Genomic DNA, 21,196 nt, shown 5'->3' with positions numbered 1-21,196 from the left:
CGCCTGCTTTTGGAGACCTCTGCATTAGATGGGACCTTTGCTCCCCCTTTGCAAAGTGCTTTGAGAGCTCGTGATGAACTGCAGGGAGTAAGCATGGCTATAAACTGCAGCAGCAACTTTTAAAGCAAAATGGGAAACATCGAGTGCACAGAATAACCCCCTGGTCCAAAGAGACACCAGCTCTGCTGGATGTGCTGGGATTAGACCGTGGTCCTTGCCTGATCGCGGAGCCCTTCGTTGGCCCAGAACTAGTGGACCTCTTGGTCCCTGGTACAGTTGCATGTGCAATGGTGATAACGTTGCTGGAGGTACCTGTTGCTTCTTGGCCCTCAGGCATCTTCACACATAGGACCCAATGCCTGCAAGGCAAACCTCTAGTCCTGACTGGTCAATATGCTGATGCAAGCAACAGTTGAGAGGACAGACAAAGCAGCAAAACACTAGGTTTTTAAACCTAGGTTAAAACCTAGTTTTAGTGTCATTAGACACCAAAATGTCTCTGATTCAGGGTCCAGGAGGAGCTGAAAGATGTTGATGCAAGTGTTAGTATCTCTGAAATATGAGCGCAGGGATCTTGGCCCAGGTCTCCCATTGCTCCTAGAAAATGTAACCCTGATTTACACCAGGATGTAACCAGGCTCTGTGTGTCCCTTGCTCCAATTCACACAGTGAAACTGTCTCTCTTAAGTGTGGAGAGGAGGAATACCTTCAAGGGAATAGGACGGGCCAGCACATCCCTGTGTATCCCAAGAGATGATTTTATTCACACCCTTTCTTCCACCTCATCCCAAGGCTCTCTCCATGTCCCTACTTCCCATTAAGCCTGTGTTGTTTGAGTCACTGAGTGGGAATGGGGTACTGGAATTTAATTTAGAGCTGTTTTCTAAATTCCTGAGCCTTGGCTGACCCTACATGGCTTTAGGTGTGATCTGGCTCTATAACACCAAGCAGTCCAAGCAAGGTGCATGTGACATTGTGCATGTGGATCCATCCATGGAGATACTCAAAGATGGGCTGGACAAAGCCCCGAGCAATCTGATTTAACCTTGAAGTAAGACCTGCTTTGAGCGGCAGGTTGGACCAGACCCCTCCAGAGTCTCCCTCCAACCTGAATTATCCCATGACCCCATACTCAGAGAGAGCCACTGCCACCCAGACCTGGCGGGTGACATCCCTGACTGCACGCCTTCGTTTTGGGCTAACGAGCCGCGGTTGTCAGGGAGGTTGCCAGGGAGGCTGACATCAGACATCCCTTCCCTATAGATTATCGTGCACAGCAGCACCATCGGTTCCTAATCTGCAAACGAGGCGGGAGGGCACCCAGAAGAAGCCCCGGAGGGTGTTTTGCGTCACTGGCCTGGGTTGCCTAGCACCGCTGGGACCGTGGAGAGGGGGCACCAGCTCCGGGGGCTTGGTGGCTTTTTCCCCCGCGTGTCCTGTTTGAGAGCCAAACGTTGCTGAGGACCTAGCAGAGGAGCAGCCGAGGCGATGGCAGCTGAGGCAGGGATGCTCGAGCTGCCCTTCGTCCACGATGACCAGCTCACCCGGTGCATGCGGCTGCGATTCCAGAGCCTGCAGCAAAAAAACATGAAGCCCCAGGATGGCGAGAAGCTGCTGCATCCCAACGAGCACGTCTACCGAGTGGATTTCATCCGGCAGCACAACCTGCGCTTCCTCCGCTGGGACATCCAGCTGGAGAGACCTGGAAAAGTTACGGTGACCGGCACCTCCCAGCACTGGACTCCTGATCTCACCCACCTAATGAACCGGCAGCTGCTGGAGCCAGTGGGCATCTTCTGGAAGAAGCCAGGGGCCAAGGAGGTGGAGTGCAATGAGGCAGATGCCCAGGAATTTGGGGAGCGGATAGCAGAGTTAGCCCAGATCCGCAAGGTGATGTATTTCCTCCTCGCTTTCACCGATGGCCTCGAGCCGGCTCAGCTGAAGGGCTCCATTGTTTTTAAAGCCTGATCCCCTCTTGCTCAGCCCTTCTTGCTCCAGCCTTGCATTTGTCTTCGCTTTTCTTTCTCTCAGTTCAGTTCTTGGTTCAGTTTTTACGTTGTTCTTTTTTTTATGAGGGACGGCATCATGAAAAAGTGGAGGACAGCCTGGCGCTTCTGGAGCCTCCCAGCCCTGCAAAACGTTCCCCATACGTGCTGTCCTCTGTCTCAGTGATGGGGAGGAGGGGGGCATGAGCTTGCTGCTGTATTTACCTAGAGTATAAGACTGCATGCTTGTGAATTCAGCAGGGATTCACCGGGTCTGACTGGCGCAGGGTCTTGCTGGCTTGGAAATATGAGACTGCCCTAAGCCCTCCAACTGTGGCAACTGCATAACAAAAGCCTGATGAAAAAAAAGTAAGAAATTGCCATACCAGAAACAGGAGAGACAACCTGGAGAGAGCTCTGGCTTCCAGTTTCCATCCGAGCCGTTAAAAAGGGAGGGCTTGTTTGCGATGGAGTGCTTCTCCTTGCAAGGATGCTGAGTGCTTGCAGTGACTCCCACTGTGACTGTGACTGCTTGGTGTCTCTGAAGACCAGTCCCATGGAGGATTACCTTACTGTGAAGCTCAAGTACATTTGGACACGCTGTAGGCTGCAGATTGCAAACCCACTGGACAAACTGGTGCGGGGAGGTTGGACCACCCTTTTCCTGAGAGCTGCCACCATTTCTTGCTGGGGGTCACTGTGGGGAGGTGTAGACCAGCATGTTGCTCACCTGGTGCTGCCTGGAGATTGTTGGTCCTGAGAAGGGTTGGAGCAGGCGTGTATGTGTGTGCAGAGCTGGGCAAAGGAGCCAGCAGCTCAGAGCAGGCTGTAGGTCTGAGCCAGCATCGAGTCCCCTGCAGCAAAAACAGTTTGTGCATCATTGTGGCCTTAAAGCACCCATGAATATGCTGAAGCATCTATAGGGAGCCATGAGGCTGCAGAACACTTTGCAAACTGCAGAGCAAGGAACCTGCTGCTGCTGTCCCCAAAAAAGCAGCATCTCCTACCCTCTACAAATGCTGAGGTAGGGAGCGGTGTCTGGGTGGCCCTGGGAGCAGAGAGGGGAGATGGTACCTTCACAAGTTTAGGAGCAGGAAGGTGCTTTGTGCCTGGCTTGTCCCATGACTGTGAATAAATTGCTAACTTTGGATGTTCCCTTTTCCTCCACCAAAAAGTGGAGGGTACTTTGGTGACACTTCTTGAGACCCACAGATAGAAATGTCCTTTGAAAGAGTCGAGTACTATTACAACTGGTCCTTTGCTAAGATTGCACTCAACTGTGGGTGAGCGCTCCTCAAGGTATGGCCTGAGATTTTCCTGAGTTGTGTAAGGAGAGGACAGTGATGGGAAAGCCAGGAAAAGGTGACTTTGTATCCATGGCCTGCTGATTTTTGCGTACTATCCCCAAAAGTGTCCAACCTCTTCTTCAAAGCCTCCAGAGATGCAGACTCCACGCCCTCCCCAGCCCCGCAATAGTGTATAAAATGATATGCACAAGCTATGCCAGGCAGAAAGGAGAAGGAAAGCAGGACGATCAGCTACTGGCTGGAGAGATGGTGGGAGCTTTGAGTCTTGCCCACAACCAAAGCTCACATCATACAGCCATGCCATGGGCATTGCCAGAAAGATTGATGTCTTTGTTTAGACCCCAAGAAATGCTGGATTTTGTGAGGAGAGATAAAAGCAGATGCATCCCTGCTTGGCCCACTATGGGCCAAACCCACTTCTAGGGTCCTGGCAGACTTTCTGATAGGAGACCCCTCCTTGTACATCCCAGAGCAGAGCTCCTGACTACAGACCACATTAGACCCAATAACAGGAGCCACTGCCAACATCCAAAGGGGTTTTTGCATACCAGGTCTCACAATATGCCATTGCTACGTTGCTGGGGTAGAGTTCTTGCTGCAGATACCTCGCTGGGTATTGATGTGCCGCAGTAAATAAAAGCCTAGTCAACATGGTTCCCTTTAAGGACTGAGGCTGTGCGTGTCTTCGTGCTCTTTTTGGAAGCTGCCTCAATCCTGCATGCATTAAAGCAGCACCCACCAATTTTCAACTCACTGTTGGTATTTTTGAGCACCTTTTTATCTCCTGTAAAAAGTAAAATGAACATTTACCTTCTTTTCTCTTGGTGTGAAAGGCTTAATGGAGCATTTAGCAGCTTTGTGTGGTTTGGGGAGGGGTTTGAAGCTGGGCAGAGGAGGAAGAATGATCCTCAGGTGAATTCTCCTTTCCACCAGAGCTGGGGGTGGGAGGTGAGTGGGGTAGTGCGATCGCTCGCTGCTGCAGGGAAGATGACCCTCTTTATACCAGTCACTGAAACTCTCCCTACAGATTTTCAGCATCCCATAAAGGCTTTCAGATACGCCACTCTGTCCCATCTTGCAGGGGCATTTCATCTCGGTTTGTACCATGGTTCAGCAGATTGGCACAACTGGGTCCCTCTATCCCCTTCCTGTGCTGGCAAGTTCCCCGCAGAAGAGCCCCTGCTTGGAGGAATCGGCGTCTGCCAATTCCTCCTTCTGATCAGGGACAGTTCTCCAGGGTCACAGGTGCCTTTCCCCTTAATTAGCCACTCTTAAGAAAAATGAGAAAAGCCCTAAACCAGCTTAGGGAAATGAACCTGGTGTTACTGGGCTCCCAATTTACCCATCTCTAAGCCTTTTCACTGTAGATTTGTCCCACTAAAGGGTGTTACAGCTCCAGATTTTGGGAGCCCCTGAGCAAAAAGCAGCACAGTTGGGTGAATGAGATGTGGTCTCCGCTGCCTCAGTGTCACACAACCAAGTTGAGTCCAGGACTCAGTGGGATCCTGGGATGGGTGGTCCATGGCATGCTCTCCAGCATCTGCTGAGGAAGGATGGAGATGGCTGGGGAGGTTTCCTGGGAGCGGGTGGGAGCTGTGGACCTCAGTCGCATGATGATCTCCTGGAGGGACCTGGGTTCCAGCTACCGCTGGGGTTTGTAGATGTACCCCAGGTTAATCCTCCAGGTAATACACAGTGTCAGGGGTTGTGCTGTATGCCTCAAAGTCTGGTGTCCCCGTAGGCACCACATCCAGAGCTGCCCCTTCTCTCCTACACCCAGGGGAGTCACAGACACCTTGGCCGGGGGGTGAAGCAGCTGGAGGGATCCTTGGCCTGGGTGGGATGCTGTGTTCTGGGAGGAGCTGGGGGGAGCAACCTGATGTTTGAGCTCACACCTTGTGCTTTGGCAGGTTGAGGACAGATTGGGCTCTGGAGGTCAGGCTCCTCTCGTTTCCCCTTGGGTCAGTGTAGAAACACGACCAGTCCTTGCTCCTGGATCCTGCTCTGCATGACGGCTGACCGCTTTTGCTACCCACAGGGGCAGAGGGTATTTTCAGTGCTGTCCCCAAATGAAGGGACAGAAGAGGATGGTGGGGAACAGTATCTCCTGCCACCACTGACAGTAATGGCAAGTCTCAGAACCAGCCAGCTGGAAGCTGTCGCTACTATCTCTGGCTGACAAGCTGCTTCTAATCAATGACATAATCATTTCTAAGCCCATATTAATAGCAAGTTGATTAGCACAATGGTCCTCTATGACAATTCATTAGGATGAGCTCCAGTCAGGAGGGAATCGATGGGGACTGATGGAGGGCTGTCTGACCTTTCCTGGCGCTCTCCCAGAGGGAGTCTGGGGCATCGCTGGAAAACACCAAACCCTCCAAAAGCAGCTCTTTTTCATGGCTCTGTCTTCTCTGCTTCTATTGATCCAGACAACTCAAGAATGCCAGTGAGCTCGCAGGGCTGATGGCATCATTAATATTTCAGTGTAGGAGCAATAAAAGCCCTGGGCTGGATTGTTGCTGGTAGCTAAGGAGTCGGGGGGCTCTGCAGAGAGAAGTCTCTCTGCAGGGTTACGGCTTCATGATGGCAGCCAAAAAAAAAAAATCCAGAAGGCTGTGGCAGCTGAACAAGGGCCAAGGCACAATGCAGGGGGTCTCACCATGGCCTGGGACTTCTTGAAGAGCCTCCTTCTGTGCAATGGAGCTATGTCCTGTCCTACCTCACCCGAACACTCGCAGCTGCCTCCACAGGACAGTGATTATTTGGTGTATTGGAACATAATTTTCCCCATGGGCACGTTGGGGTTTTTCTTCACTTAGGTCATGATGCTTTGGGAGCAGGTAAGTAAAGAAGCAAAGGTGCGGACAGTCGGTCACATCACTGCAGCTGAATCACTCAGTACTTGTCAGCTATCAGCTACATTAACTATACATGGCCTCACCCTGGCCATGAAGTAAAACCATGTTGCCTTCACTCTCAACAGAAGCTAAGCTGTGGTGGGGCAGTTCCTTGCTGTGTGTCTCTATGTCCTGGTTCTAAATAAAATGCCGATCTTCCTAGATGTAGCATCTCTCCACGGCTGTGCCCATTTCTGTCCCAACTGTTGGGTGGATTTTCCATTCAAATCAAAGCTGGTGATACCTGCAGCCCTGAAGGACTATGGACATTGGCATTTACCCTTCGCTTGTGCCTGTCCCACTGGCAGTACAGGTGGAATGACACCAAACCTGTGCTCCCTCAGCCCCTCAGATGCTCTAGGGTTTCTTTCACCCCAGGCCCTCTTTTCCTTCTTTTAGCAAGTCACCTCCCTGTGATTGCTTGGATGAGTATGATAGCTCTTGACAGGGAGGAATGAAGACTTTCTGGGGATGGGGACCTCTCTTTTCCCACTTTTATTTAGCAGAGTAGATGTATGCAGAGTGTCTGGTCCCTGTTCATTGCCACCAGGCAGTTGAATACAACCCTTGCTCTTGGGCCAGTCAAGTCACACCAGAATCAAGTAAGAGAATCAAAGAAGGTGTCCTCTCTTAGTGTTAGCCTCCTGACACTAAAATGAACAAAAATGTGGTCATAAAAATAAGCATCCCTGGGCAGACCAGGGACTCTTCTGCTCCAATAGCCTGTCTACAGCAGTAGATGGCAGCAGGTGTCCAGGGTAGAATTATAAGAAAGAGGACAATGATCTTTGGCTCCATCTTCCAAGGCGCGATGAAGTCTAAGCTATTCCAGTACATGTTAATCTAGTCTGCATTGGAGGAACCAGGTCCAAAATCTGGCCCCAACAGGCTGTAAGCCAGTCCACCCCCCCTCATATTCTTCCTTGTCTTTGATATTATCTACGCTAGTTCCAGGATGAGAGTCAAACCGAGCAAAAAAGGAAATAACCTAGGTGCATGTGCCTCCTCTCTTACAGGTCATCCCAGACTGGAAGGAGCAGGAGTGGAATCCCGAGAAACCTGAGAGCTACGTGGGCATCTTCCATTTCCAGTTCTGGCGTTTCGGTCAGTGGCTGGACGTGGTGATAGATGACCGCCTGCCCACACTCCACAACCAGCTCATCTACTGCCACTCCAACTCCAGGAACGAGTTCTGGTGCGCCTTGGTGGAGAAAGCTTATGCCAAGTAGGTACCCAGGCAGTTGCAGGACAAACTGGGACTTGGGCACCCTGGTTTTCCTCTCTGTTCATTCATCACTTGGTTTGCACCAGTGGAAACAACATCTTTCCTGGGGAGGAGTGGGACATATCTCAAACAGACAGAAACTGTAAGAAAAAAACCTTCTCCAGCCTTAATTTATCCTCAAAGCAAAATATCCTCCAACTCCATGTTTGCTTAAGTAACACCTATCCTAGAGATTTCAGGTTCCCTCTACTTTGTCCTGTGACAGCAAGAGTGCTGCAAGCAGCATGGGTCTTATTTTTTCACCCTAGTTTGCTGTCCTCACCCACTGAAAGTTTTATTATAAATCTCTGTTCTCCAGGCTGCCCCAAGAACTGCCCCAGGCCCCTTAAAATGTCAAGCTAGTGTTTTTATGCCATCCCTGTCACCCTCTTCCAGGTTGTCAGGCTGTTATGAGGCCCTGGATGGAGGCAACACAGCTGATGCCCTGGTAGACTTTACTGGTGGGGTCTCTGAACCTATCGACCTGACCGAAGGGGACTACATTGCTGATGAAGCCAAGCGAAACCTTCTCTTTGAGCGTGTGTTGAAGGTGCACAACCGGGGAGGCCTCATCAGCTGCTCCATCAAAGTAAGAGATGTTACCTGTATGGTCACGGTCTCATGGGAATAGGCATTTTAGGATGCAGTTTCCTTACACGTCAGAGACTTCTAAGTTAGATCAGATAAATTATAGCCAAGGGTTCCTACTTCTTGTGGATGGCACAAGGAGTCCAACCTGGATGCCAGCCCTCTTTATTCCTCATTGCTATGTCCGAGAGCCCAGATTCATCCCACCACCCTTTAAATGTTAGGAGAGGATTCACTTCCAGAGAAAGGCGTTTCAGTGTCTGCACATGGACATCTCTACAAACACTGCCAGACCTCCCATGATAACCAGTAGAATGAGCTTTATTGGTTGACAGTATGGGAGCTCAGAGACCTCATACAGCAGATGAAGACCAGGAAGGATCTAGGACCTAAAACAGCATCTGATACATCTGCCAAGGCAATTGGCTCTCTCCCTGAGCATTGGCGCACTTCTTTTTGGCTCAGAGAAAACTGCAGGGAAATCTGAGCTCCTTTTTTTCCCAGTCCATGCAAAGGCAGTCACATCCCCCTGGTACAAGAACTGTCTGTGTCCCCCTGCCCAGGCCACGTCAGCAGCTGACATGGAGGCCCGCCTGGCTTGCGGACTGGTGAAGGGCCACGCATACGCAGTGACGGACGTGCGGAAGGTCCGCCTGGGCCACGGCCTGCTGTCCTTCTTCAAGTCGGAGAAGCTGGACATGATCCGCATGCGCAACCCGTGGGGCGAGCGGGAATGGAACGGTCCTTGGAGTGACACGTGAGTTAGGATGGGCAGCAGCAGCACCTTTTTTGTTGGTGGAAAAAGCTGGGCTAGTGCAAGCCTTGAGGTATGAGACAATTTGGCTACATCCACACCTGCAGGATAGCATTGTATGGGCAGTTGTAGGATGCTGCTTCAACCCATGTCCTAAACCTGCTCTTTCACTGGGGTGGATGCGTTCCTTGCCCTGGAGTCCCTGGAGGACAGCAGGAGGGTGGCTGAGCTTGGCAGATCTTGTCATTAAGGCTCTGATGGGTGATGTGGTGAAATCACCAGCATGTTCACGCTAGTGAAGGATGGTTATAGCTCAGCCTTCCACTCCCGGTCTTGCTCCAGCAAAAATTACAACACAATTAACCACTGCCACCACTGACTGCGGTGGTGTCTGTGGATGGGATGAAGAACCAAGGGCTGGTGTAACCTTTGGCCAGAGTCCGTTTTGTTATCTTCACTGATAGGGTTGTGATTGTACTGGCCAAACAAAATCTTGCCAAGATTTTGGATTCAGCTTCTCTGGTCATGAAGGAAGTTGAAGCTCCAAGCCGTGCTGTGCTCCCCCCATGTTTGGAAGATGAGCTCATCAGAAGAGCAGTATGGGGACTGGTTGCATGCCTGGAGCTTTGTCCAGGCCTTGTGCCCTTGACAGATCCTGCCAAGGCCAAGTAGCCTCTTGAATTCTTGTGTGTCCCCTTGCCCTTGCAGTAATGATCCTGTACTCTTCCCACAGATCTGAGGAGTGGCAGAAGGTGAGTAAAAGTGAGAGAGAGAAGATGGGGATGACAGTGGAAGACGATGGAGAGTTCTGGTGAGTCCCTCCTGGGGTTATTGCCATGGGCCATGCCCACAGAGTCCTCCCACCTCATGAAGCCTGTGTCATTTCCATGCGTACATCCATGTGAGTCATTTCCATGCATACAGCTATCCAGAGCAAATGGCCTTCCAAGCCCTAGAATCTTTAGTGAAGCCTCCTCCTTGAGCCCATGGGTATTAGCTTTGCATGGCCATGACCCTAGGATTGCAAGCTGCTCTGTATCACACTGGGTCCCAACCATTTCACCAGGATACTGGGAACCTGTTATGAATGTGCTGAACTTAACAGCCTCACCAGTGCATTTCAATACAGCGGGTACCCACGTGTGGAGGAAGGGCCGCTGCTCTGCTTCTCCCACTCTAAAACACACAGCTCTGTTGTTTAAAATGAAGAAGTGTTTACTGCATGTATGGAGAAAGGTATCTCCATCTTTTTTGTTACTCATCAGGCATCAGAGGCCACCCACACACAGTCTCTAACAGGTGGTCAAGAAAATCCCTGCAGCGTACTGTTCAGGGGAATGAAGTAGCACAACCCAGCTCTGTCCTTTCCTGACTTAGGATGACCTTCGAAGATTTCTGCAAATACTTCACGGACATCATCAAGTGCCGTCTCATCAACACGTCCTACCTGAGCATCCACAAGACCTGGGAGGAGGCAGTGCTACACGGGGCGTGGACCAGAAACAGTGACCCCTTGAAGAACCGCTGTGGAGGCTGTATCAACCACAAGGACACCTTTTTGCAGAACCCCCAAGTGAGTCATGGAGCAGAGGACCTTCTGGAGCCTTCCTATGTGCTTCCAAGTGTTTAAATCTGCTACAGGGACCTAGAAGGCCAAAGTGGCTAGCAGACGTCTAGTAGATTAAATGTGCTCACAACGGTTCTCTGGCTGAGACCCCTGGCACAGCATGACCAGCATCCAGGCCAACTCTATTGACCTAACTCTCTTATCAGGGAGACTGCATCCAAGTGGCTGGTGTAGAGCGTCTTGGCACAAGCAAACAGTAAACTGTGCCACAGGGTGGCAGTGTTAGCTGGTGCCAGTCAAACAGAGCCAGGAACCATTTCCAACAATCTGGATGTCTGAATCATTAAATTCCAGTTCCTTTGCCCAAACCTTGGCACTGTTAATTTACCAGGACAGGTGTAGTCTATAGGGCTATTTCCTTCTAGGTTGGCCTTGAGAAAAGGCCCTGCTCTGAAGTTCATCTCCTAGAACAAGCTCTTCTGTCCTGTCCTGCTCTGAACTGGGATTCTCAGTAACATGGGACAAGTTCTTGTGAGTCCTTCACCTAACAAGCAGATGAAGGGTGGTCTGGTCCATTGCAGGAGTTGTCATCAAGGATGTGGGAGAGTTGTTTCCTGCTTCCAGCTCTGTATTAGCTTTCATCTTAGGTCTCTGTGAACATGAGTTCCTCCTTCCATGCCTCGTAGGAGGACTTGTGGCAGACTGCAAGCAGTGAAAGTCTCTGGTCTGAGACTGCATCTAGACTCCTTGGATTCTGCTGAGCAGTTCAAAGACTGGATTTCCCAGTCTTTTTCTAAGATGAGCCAAAAATGTCTCTGGTTTGGCAAGATGATGCCAGTTCCCGAGAGGAGTGGGTATGGGCTCTCAATGCTGGTACTGAAGCCAGGTTGGCCCTGCAGTGAGGTGGGTGAGGAGAAGCTGAGGTTAACTCTACTGTGTGCCCACCCCCACCCATGCCCAGTGATCCTGTCTTAGTAGAATTCCTCCCTTACCTTCCTGCTTTTGCTTCTAGTATGTGTTTGATGTGAAGAAGGCAGAAGATGAAGTGCTGATCTCCATCCAGCAGAAGCCAAAAAGGACCAGTCGCAAAGAGGGCAAAGGAGAGAACTTGGCCATAGGCTTTGATATCCATAAGGTAGACCGTGGTTCCTGCATGTTGGCCTGAATACCCCCATAAATTTGTTAGTGGTGGAGTGGTACATCAGTCCTGCATGACGATTGGTATTGTTCATTTAAGCGTTACCTGGGTGCCTCTGGAGTGCCTTCAGCACAGCCTGCCCCCCTCTAGAGATGATGAGAGATTTCAGAGCTGAACAGTGACAGAGTGGACAAGTTCTCCTTGCTAAAAGCAATGGTTAATCTGTTATCTCCAAATGTTGAAATCCATTAGACTGATCCTTTTGTGTTCTTGCTGGGCCTCCAGTGTCAAGCTGGGATGCGAGAGACAACGAGTCCTTGAGCCAACAGGGTTGGGACAGCCGCGTCCACACTTGTTTTCCATCCAGCCCAGTTGGAACCATTCTGCTGGTTCTCTTAACTCCAGGTTTCCCAGCACTGCGGGGTCAGTCCTTGCAGTCTGCCCCCCCCAAGGTGGATACCAATACTTTGTCAGCCAGTGCTGTCCTGCTGACTGCCCCGCTGTGGTCTCTGCCCAGGTGGAGCTGAACAGGAACTATCGGATGCACACCCTGCAGCAGAAGGTGGCCAGCTCCATTTACATCAACTCCCGCAGTGTCTTCCTGAGGACGGACCTGAAGGAAGGCCGCTACGTCATCATCCCCACCACTTTTGACCCCGGTCACGTAGGCGAGTTCCTTCTCAGGATTTTCACAGATGTGCCTTCAGATTGCCGGTAAGGAACAAGAGCAGTGATGGGGAGGAGTTGGCTATTTGGAGACAGCCCTGTGCTTTTGACATGTGGTTTTCCTGGTTGGAATTGGTCATAGCCTTACCTGGAGCTGGCGTTTGGCTTCCTTTCAAGGGTGGCCGGGAGACAGGGCATCTTTACAGGTCTCACCACAGACATGCAGACAAGCTCCCGCTCTGCTTCTAAGCATGACATGGGAGAGCATCCCAAACCCAGGTTGAGGAGATCGGAGTGGGGAGCAGAGTCTGACAGTGGACAGTGCATAGTCCTTCCATTCTCCTAGAGCAAACTCTCTGGCCTGCCCATGGGGTAAGGCTGGGCATCTCTTAAAGGCCACATGGTTTTTCCCTGCAGAGAGCTGATGCTGGATGAGCCACCACACACCTGCTGGAGTGGGATGTGTGGTTACCCGCAAGTGGTATCCCAGATCCATGTCCTTGCCGCGGCTGGGCTCAAGAATCAGGACTCCCAAGGAGGTACTGGTCTTTCCTTGCCTGTTGTCTAGTCCTGGAGGAGTTGGGAAGTGGTTGTTTCAGTGGGAAAAAGGGGAGGTGGTTTCATGAGGTGGGAGGTTGCTGGGATTTGTTATGTCCTCAGATATTTTTTTCAGTGAACATGCCTGATTCAGACACCAGAGGAGGAGAAAGTCCATGGAGAATCAAATTAATTTCTTTGCTATGGACATGATCTGGGAGCTGTTATATTTAGGCTGTTGTCTAAGATCCTCGGGAGATCGTCCCAAAACTTCCCCAAAGCCCTTAGCAGTGGTCCTGTAACAATCCAGGCTTTCCTCACGAGTATGAGCAGCTGTGAAAGTCAGGAATTGTATTTAAGGGCTTTTTAGTAGGAAAGACAGAGAAGCAATAGAACAGGCTGACGTGTTGGGGTAGTGCTCACCACCAGAGGCTCAATAGATGTGTATCAGTAGAGGGTAAGTCATATTTAGCTCATTTTGGGGTGGGGTAGATCCACAGCCCCTCCCTCTATTTCCTGTAAGTCCTTCTCCACACTTGGCTACTAGGAGCCCTCTGAGATGACCTGAGCCACCATGAGCACAGTGCACTATGTTTCTGCCTCCTTGGTCCTCTGAAGGTTCATTTTCATGGTCCTACCATGCTCTGATGCAATTTTGACATCTAACGCTTCTCTTGCATGAAAGACAGCAGCAGCACCATGCCTCACCATGTCCTGCAGCCACGCAGAAGCTCATGGCAAGAGCCCCTGGGGCATCTGGACCAAGAAACCCAGGGGTAGTGATGACTTGTAATGGGAGCTCATCGAAGCAGGGATGAAGGGTCTAGAGGTTGCGATTAGAGAAGCAAATGCCTTTTGGCCATGGGAACAGACCAGATCCTAGCCTTTCTCCCCATTTCCTGAATCAAGGACATGTCGAATGTGGCAAGGTTTAGCCAGGCACTTTCAAGCCAAATTTAAAGTATAAAAACTGAAAACTTAAAATTTAAAAAATCTAAATTAAAAACTTAATTAATTTTTTTTTTTCACCCAAGCATTATTGTCAGGGCTGCGTATCACTAGAGCCCTGAAAGTAAGGAGCAGGATCCTTCCTTAGGGCAACGACTAGCCCAATTTGCTTATTTATCACATGCCACAAAGGGAGTCCTTCTATCCTGTCTGGTGTCTGGAGAGGGAATTTTACCCTAGGCAGGTTGTTTTTTCTTGGCTTACTCACAATAGCTCTGTGTATCTGTAGCAATGCAGGGAAATCTGTAGCCAAAGGTCTCTGAACTGTTCAGAGAAACAAGGAGGTTTATCTTTTCTTTGGACAAGGGTACGTGTGGATTCTGGAGCCATAAAATATTTTTTCAGCAAGAGGCTCTTAGGAATGGCTTTCCTCCAGCTGTTTTCCAGCTGTTCAGGTCCCACCACCAACAGCGTGCATGTTTGGTGCTTTCCAGTGCAATAGCATCTCTCGCATCTCCCAGCCCAGGCCTTTCACACTACTTTGGAAATAGTGATTTACAGATAGGAATTTGGCTCCAGCTGATGGAATATGAGGATTTAATGGGACATCCCAAAAGACAAGGCTAGTTTGGAAAAACAGCTGTGAAATCCAGCAGCTGTGTCTCACCAGGGGAGCCAGGTCCTCGCAAACAGAAAGCTAGTGAGGAGGTGGTCTGGCAATCAAAGATGTGGTTCTTAAATCCCTGGCCCTCAGAAGGGGGTGATTTGTTCCTCCTCTTTTCCACATTTCCTTGGACAAGAAAACTCATCCACCTGGTCTGTGTTTCCATCATAGCCACTAAAGGTCATAGTAAGAAAATGCATTCTGGCAGTTAAATTTCCATAGCAGTAGCTCGTTCTCCACTGAAAATCCCCAAACGAGCACTGGTTTCGTAAGGGGAAAATGTTCACTAATGAGGGACTCTTTCCCTCTGCTGGAAGCTCAGGTACCGCCCAGCTGTAGGCTGGTAGTCTGTGAACTTGGTAACTTTACTCTCCATCTTTGTGGCCTGCTTGTTCCCCATGACTGTCTTGTTCCAGCTGGGATAATTGCAATAGCTTTCCTTTCCCACTTTTTCCTCCACTTCCCACTCATTTCACCTGGTTGCCTGTCAATGCCCAGTCTTTCTCTTCCCCATGTCTCTCACTACCACCAATGATCCTTTTTGACATTTTGATCTCCCTGGATTCTTGACCACAGCAAATACTCTAAGAACCATCTTCACCTCTTAAAAGCCTTTTAAATATATCAAATATATTATATATTAAATGTATTTAAATATATTTCCCATTCATTGGTTGCTCACCACACCTTCCCAGTGCCCCAGTGGTCTCATTTTTGGATCTCATAAATTAACACATCTTGACACTTAATTTTGGCTCAGCATTTTGCCATCTCTCATCACTTTGACCACCCAGCATGTTTCTTACACCAACATTAGTCATTATACTGACAGCCCCTGCAGCATTTGAGTCTCACTGAATCTAGGAGGAAGATATGCCAATGATTTGTCTGTAGGGGTGAAAAGCACAGTCCCTGCTGAGGTAGCTAGTTATCACCTTAAAGTAAAACCAGGGTTACGCTGGCTTGGAAGTTTTTGGGGTTTTGGGGTTTTTGCAGCTTGCAGGCCCTTGCCTTCTTGGTGTTACCTTGCTTGAAACAACCTCTATGAGCCTGTTTCTCTTCTCCATGGCATTATTTCTGCCTGCCTTCAGCAGAACTAATCCCAAAAGGAGAGTTGAGCAGGGTGGTGTCTTCCATGAAAGATTTATCCCAAAGGTCAGGAGGATTTGGAGTGATGAAGGAGTGTTTATGTAGAATATGGGGTCAAGGAAGAGGTGGCCATTTCATAGCAGTCCATCACCACCTGCTGCCCAGGGACAATGTCACCTAACAGAAGTAAGCCTGAGCCTAACAGCTGAGCTTCATGGACCTCATCTGGGGTGTGATGAACTCTTTGGCAGATACCCATCTTCTCCGGTGGGATATGGAGGAAAAATACTGCATGACATCCCTGGAAAAGGGGTGTCTGAGGAATTACAGGAGCTACAACAAAGCAAAAATTCCCTTTTCTCTCCCCAGGAGCTGACCCTTATGTGATCATAAAGTGCGAAGGGCAAAAAGTTCGCTCTCCAGTGAAGAAGAACACGGTGTCTCCAGAATTTGACGTGAAAGGGCTCTTCTACCGCAAGAAGCCAGGACAACCCATCATTGTTCAGGTACCTGGCAGGCGAGCAGTGAGACAAGGGATGGAGACCCTCTCTCACTTGGACCCCCCCACCTGCCCTCTCTTCACACTGGCCACAGCGGGTCTATTCCCCAAGGCTGAGCATCAACAGTTCATGCAGCTCAACCTCTCACCACCACGGCTGAGCGGTGACATCTGGTAAATGCATGTCCTTGGCCCCTCTCACTTGCAGAGTGAACACCCCACACCTCGACCACCTCCACGTCTCCAGCTCAGAGCAGGTCCCCCATAACCCCTTCTCCTCTCCGTGAAGGTTGGCTGCATCCCTCAAGGAGCTGCTCTCATGTCTGTTTTTCTTTCCCCAGATCTGGAACCACAACTTAATAAGCGACGAGTTCTTGGGCCAAGTGGTGCTCACGGGGGATCCCAGCGACCGGCAGTCCGTGCACACGCTGCACCTCCAGGACAAGGGGAACAGGAGATCAAATGATCTTTCTGGAACCATCGCTGTGAGGCTGCTCAGCAGTAACATTCTCACCAATGTCTAAGTACTCAAAGACTCTTCTTCCGGTGCAACATATGTGTATATAAACATGCACACGTACATACATACATATATATACACACACGCACAGAGCCTACCTACCAGCTGCAAAGTGTATATGAACTATGCATGCATTCCACTCAAAGGAGCCAATCTTGTGTTTTCAATGTTAAAAAATGGTGCCTTTTTGGGGAACCGCAACGATCCTTCTGCTGGCGTCCTCTGCAGCCCCCGTCGCCGCTGCGTGCCCCGGGGGATCGCTGCGAGCACGCTGTGTGTCCTGACAGCCAGAGCACGATGCCCTGATGCTGTTTGTTTACACGGGGCTGGCACGCACGTGCCACCACGCACACGTGTGGCCACCGCGGTCCCACCAGCTGCTTCAGTGCGTCTTCGATGTGTCTGCTTGGTTTTAGAGTAGCGTGCGTGGAGTCATCTCCCGTGAAACTGCCCTTTAATCGCTTCTCTGTGGAGGCACCTCAGCAAAGAAGTGGAAAAATAGATTGGGGCCTTTTGGATGTTTTCCGGGTATGGGTTTGCATGCTGCAACTGGAAGGAAAATGCACCAAGGCAGTCCCAAATCCACAGGGGCAACAAGACTAATGGCTCCATCATTTTAGGGATGAGCCGTCTCCTCCTGAGTCTTGTTCGACCCCACGCAACTGTGAAGGATGCAAAGATGCCAACAACAGTGGTGGGACAACTGTTCTCTGGGGTCAAGTTTTTGAATTGGTCTGGACTCAGCTCCTGCGTGTGCCTCTCGTACTGCCGTGGTGCCTGCTGTCTCCATGTCTTCGTGCAGTCCCCATCCCAAGAGGTCACCCCGGCAGCTGGGGTGGGCTGTCTGCTGGGGCCGTTCGGTGTTTAGGTAAGAGGAGATCAGTTCCTCTGAAGGCCAAAGTGTCAGGTCCAAGGGATGGGGAGCTTTGCTCAATGGGCTCCACCTTTACTGCTGCATACAGCGCATCATTTCTCAGTGCCTCGCTTTCCCAAATTGTTTTAAAAAATAGTGGGATATTAGATTGTGCTAGAGGAGAGAAGAGGAGCACTGCTCCCAGTGCAGCCTGAAAATGCTGGGAGTATTTCATTCGTACCAGTGTCCATCTCTCACCTTTAATTTCCAGTGTCCTGGCCTGGAGGATGACTTGCAGAGTGCTAGAGCCAGTCGCACAAGCACAACCCAAACGCATCCTTGGGGCTGTGTCTAGGGCCATGCTCTGCTCCTGTTTGCCGTGAAGACTGGGTTTATCTTCCTTATTCCACTGGGTGGCAGAATCCGGCTTCTTACAAACCATCCCAGATAAGCCAAACAACAAACGCTTATCTGGCCTTTCAGCAGCTGATCAGGGCAGGTTTCAAAGCATATTTTTTTTCTCCTATTGTTTAGGTTGGGTTTTTTCAATTCATGTGCCTTTAAAAATGGTGCAAGTTAAGGGATTTTCCTGACAGATTTTCTAACAAGCAAATCTTTTGGAGTCACCTGCATGCAAGTGGAAATGAATAGATATGATGTAATTTTGTAATCTTGGTAGATTTTGGCCTGAGCAGAGTCCTCTGCCTGCAAGGACAAGTGAACAGGAAAGCCTCCTTTTGCTATAGCAAGTACGGTTTCTGCTTGTCCTACTAAAAGCTCCTATTTGTGCTGCAAGTCTGTATTTTCTTTTAAAGTCCTTAAAGATCTACTAAGTCTGTAATGTGGTAAGATGTTCTCCAAAGTCACATTACCTGCCAGCTCAATTCTTGGTGCATCCAGAAGCATACGGTACAACTTCATCGATTTTTGCAGGCTGTTTTTCCCCTTTCCTCATCTTCAGAGTTTACCTCCTGTGGTTATGAATTGGGGTTTTGACCAAATTGCTTATTTTCTTAGGTCTTTCTTTCCAGGACTTAGAGGCAAGCAGTGACCCCCAGGATGCTCTTTCCAGGTCTCAATTATTCCTGGCTTGCACTGAGTGCCCTCCAACTCCTGGTGCCATCACTGGGACCTAGTTTAGTTCAGCATCTTGCAGAATTGGCTCAAACACTCCTGGTTTGGTAAAGTGACATTTTGATCCCAAGGTCAAAGCAAATCCTTGAATTTGGGCAGACTGATTCAGAGATGTTTTGATTTTATTCTGGTTTTGTTCATGGGACTCATCACTGAAAATAAATGGAAGCGGCATTTTGGGGCTAGAAGGCAAGATTGAGGTCCTAGGAGAAGATCTCACAGGCTCACGTTCAGAGTGGTGTGTGAGAGGGACTGTGATGCCCAAAGATACCTCACCTGGCAGGGAGAAGAGCTATTTAGCTAAGGGAGAACATCACAGGAGCTTTGCGCCATCATCATCAGATGAGGGTAGCCAGCCTGCCTGCATTAGCCTTGTTTTCTCAGGAAATCAGGCTACTGATAGCTTCAGGAAATGAGAGCCATTTGGGCAGGAGTGCCCTGACATGTGCCAAACTGCACCGTGATCCCCGAGGGATGGCGCTGAAGCTTGCTGAGGATTAGCGGTGCCCTCATACCGATAGGCAGCCTCTTTCCTTCCTTCCTTCCTTCCTTCCTACAGAGAATCAAGCCATAAAGAGAGGAAAGGCAGCTTTTTAACAGCTTCTTCTTCAAAAAAAAAAAAAATCATCACACTGTATCAGGACCAAAATGTCTTAATATCAGTAATATTTGTCCTTATTTTTTTTCAAAAACTTTTGACAGGTTAGAGCAGAAGCCTCCTTCCCCCTACATTTCCAATAGAATGACAAAAATTACCTTTGTTGCTTTTTTTTTGTCTTGTCTTTTTTGTAGAGCAGATGGGGGAGAGCAGTTATTGCAATGCCATTCCTAATGTTGATGCCTTTTCTCTTTGAATGAAATAAACAGAAATATTCAGGGTTTTTTTATCTGAGGGGAGGGCAGGTCTGATAAGCACTTTCCAGTCCCTCCCAGGTGGTGTAGGACATGTCTCTGATTTATTTTCCATTTCTTTTATTAATCATTTCAATGGTTGCAAGTAGCTTGCCGTTACACTCTGTGAAATCCTTTTGACATCTGCATGTTAAAGCAGGCTATGACTTGTCTTCATCAACAAAGGCACTGACGTGTCATGCTGCACAAGATCAGAGAGTGGTCCAAACAGAAAGCCAACGTTGTACAGCTGTAAACCTCCTATAAATAAATTGTGTATATTTTATTCAGACTCCCTGCCTTTAAACTGCTGTGTTCTTCCAGAATGCTTTTGATGGGCACAAGGTGGCTCTGCAGAGCTTTTTCAATTTGCTTGATTCACTAAACTCCATTCAAATTATTTTCTCTGCGGACTTTGAGACTGAGACAAGGCGATCTGTGTGAAGGTTTCATGCAAGTATACACTCACGTTCACTGGGAAAAAACGTGGAGGGGAAGGGTAGCCCCCTCTGACTCTAAAACCTTTGCATCCTATACCTCAAAGTCATGACAGTGCAGGGAACTTGGTTTTTTGAGCCTCGCCTGACTTGGGAAAAGCTCTGCAGATTGAATAAAAATTAAAAAAAAAAAAAAAGGATTACAGGCAAAGCAGCAGGAGGATGTGATTTTTGGATAGCTTTCCCTCAAAGAACAAACCTGCAGATTGCACGTTGGGAGCATTTGAAAAGCCTGTCCCTGCCCGTGGGAGTCTCCAGTCTTGCTGCTGTAACACGCGGTCCCAGCGTGCTGGTGCTGGGGTCTTGCTCCCACCTCAGCCCCCAGCTCCACCGCCTGCCTGTGCTCGGGGTCTCTGCAGCACGGAGGAGCTGTGCCCTTCTGCAGCGTCCCCCTCAAGAGCCTGGAGCAAAAAGGCATCCTTTTTTTCAGGCATCTGGAAAAAGCCTTTTTATTGTGGGGTGGGGGCACCCATCCAGATCCTCCTGCTCTTGGGATCATCCCCTGGGACAAAGCGTGTCACCAAACCCTAGAGAGGGGAAGGAGCATCCTAGTCTTCTGCTTCCATCACTGAAACAGCGTGCAAGGACCGTTCTTCAGGGGAGAGCCTTACAAACATCTCAGCCTCCCAAACATCCTAATACTCTCCTGGAGGATGTCCTGAGCAACAGATATGGCTGAGCACCTATGGGGCTGTGTTACTTGTTGCTGGTTAGAGCACAAGCGCTCTGGTGTAGACCAGGTGGCTTTACCAAGTCTTGCTTTATGCACATTCAGAAAAAGGTCTATGCAAACCTGGATAAGCCACAAATCATCCTGCAGGCATGGAGGTCATGCTTCCCCACCAGCATCCACATCTCAGTTTTGCTGGTACTGGGGCAGAGGGCTTGAAAGCGGAGATTGTTTTGCAGCCCTGCCTGTCCCTGTGCTGGTGGTGCACACCGACATGTGGGCTGGTGACATGGGCAGGGATGCTGGAATTGGTGTGGGACGCCAACACATCAGCATGGAGATGTGGGGAGCTTGTGCATGTCCAGAGACCAGCAGCAGGTAGTAGAGTGGTGCACAGCTCCAGGCAGGATCCAGCCCAGGCTCCCCAAGGATCTGCAGCATCTCCTTTTCCCTCCAGCGCTGCCATCTGCCAGGGATTTCTGCTCACTAACATTAAACTAACTAAACTGACACTTCAGAGTCCCTTTTGACCTGCAAGAGCATCTTCACGGAGGAACAGGCATCCTACCATGGCTGCAGGACAACGCTGGAATATTTCTCCTCCACATGGGGTCCCCTACACCTTGCAGCTTCCCACCCTAACGCCCATATACATTCCATCCCCCATATGGATATGAGCCTCCAGCTGCTCAAAAGGACCAGGAATTACTAGCAAGAAGGGCTAC

General features: G+C 49.7%; 2 protein-coding genes across 4 annotated transcripts in view; both read left to right on the top strand.

Moving 5' to 3' along the window:
- CAPN5 (calpain 5) overlaps positions 1-18,980 on the top strand; it is a 53,553-nt gene extending 34,573 nt beyond the window's left edge. For all 3 annotated transcript variants that reach the window (XM_010576609.1, XM_010576608.1, XM_010576607.1), the window contains 10 exons: positions 7,209-7,417; positions 7,853-8,045; positions 8,608-8,801; positions 9,532-9,609; positions 10,176-10,371; positions 11,378-11,500; positions 12,021-12,217; positions 12,587-12,708; positions 15,777-15,913; positions 16,248-18,980. In XM_010576609.1, coding sequence (XP_010574911.1) covers positions 7,209-7,417; positions 7,853-8,045; positions 8,608-8,801; positions 9,532-9,609; positions 10,176-10,371; positions 11,378-11,500; positions 12,021-12,217; positions 12,587-12,708; positions 15,777-15,913; positions 16,248-16,430 — 1,632 coding nt within the window. In that variant the 3' untranslated portion in view covers positions 16,431-18,980. The remainder of the gene's footprint in view (positions 1-7,208; positions 7,418-7,852; positions 8,046-8,607; positions 8,802-9,531; positions 9,610-10,175; positions 10,372-11,377; positions 11,501-12,020; positions 12,218-12,586; positions 12,709-15,776; positions 15,914-16,247) is intronic.
- Positions 1,437-1,968, top strand: OMP (olfactory marker protein). Its single transcript, XM_010576606.1, has one exon. The coding sequence runs from the start codon at positions 1,489-1,491 to the stop codon at positions 1,966-1,968; it is 480 nt and encodes a 159-aa protein (XP_010574908.1). The 5' UTR covers positions 1,437-1,488.
- Positions 18,981-21,196: the final 2,216 nt, after the last annotated feature.

Source organism: Haliaeetus leucocephalus, unplaced genomic scaffold, assembly GCF_000737465.1.
Source record: "Haliaeetus leucocephalus isolate CR32 unplaced genomic scaffold, Haliaeetus_leucocephalus-4.0 Scaffold536, whole genome shotgun sequence".
NCBI classification, from domain to species: domain Eukaryota; kingdom Metazoa; phylum Chordata; class Aves; order Accipitriformes; family Accipitridae; genus Haliaeetus; species Haliaeetus leucocephalus.
Note: the sequence above shows the minus strand (reverse complement) of the source record. Positions and strands in the feature narration are given on the sequence as shown.

What these genes read in the sequence shown, in the direction of transcription:
- OMP (XM_010576606.1), top strand. Translation starts at nt 1,489, where the DNA reads ATGGCAGCTGAGGCAGGGATGCTCGAGCTGCCCTTCGTCCACGATGAC.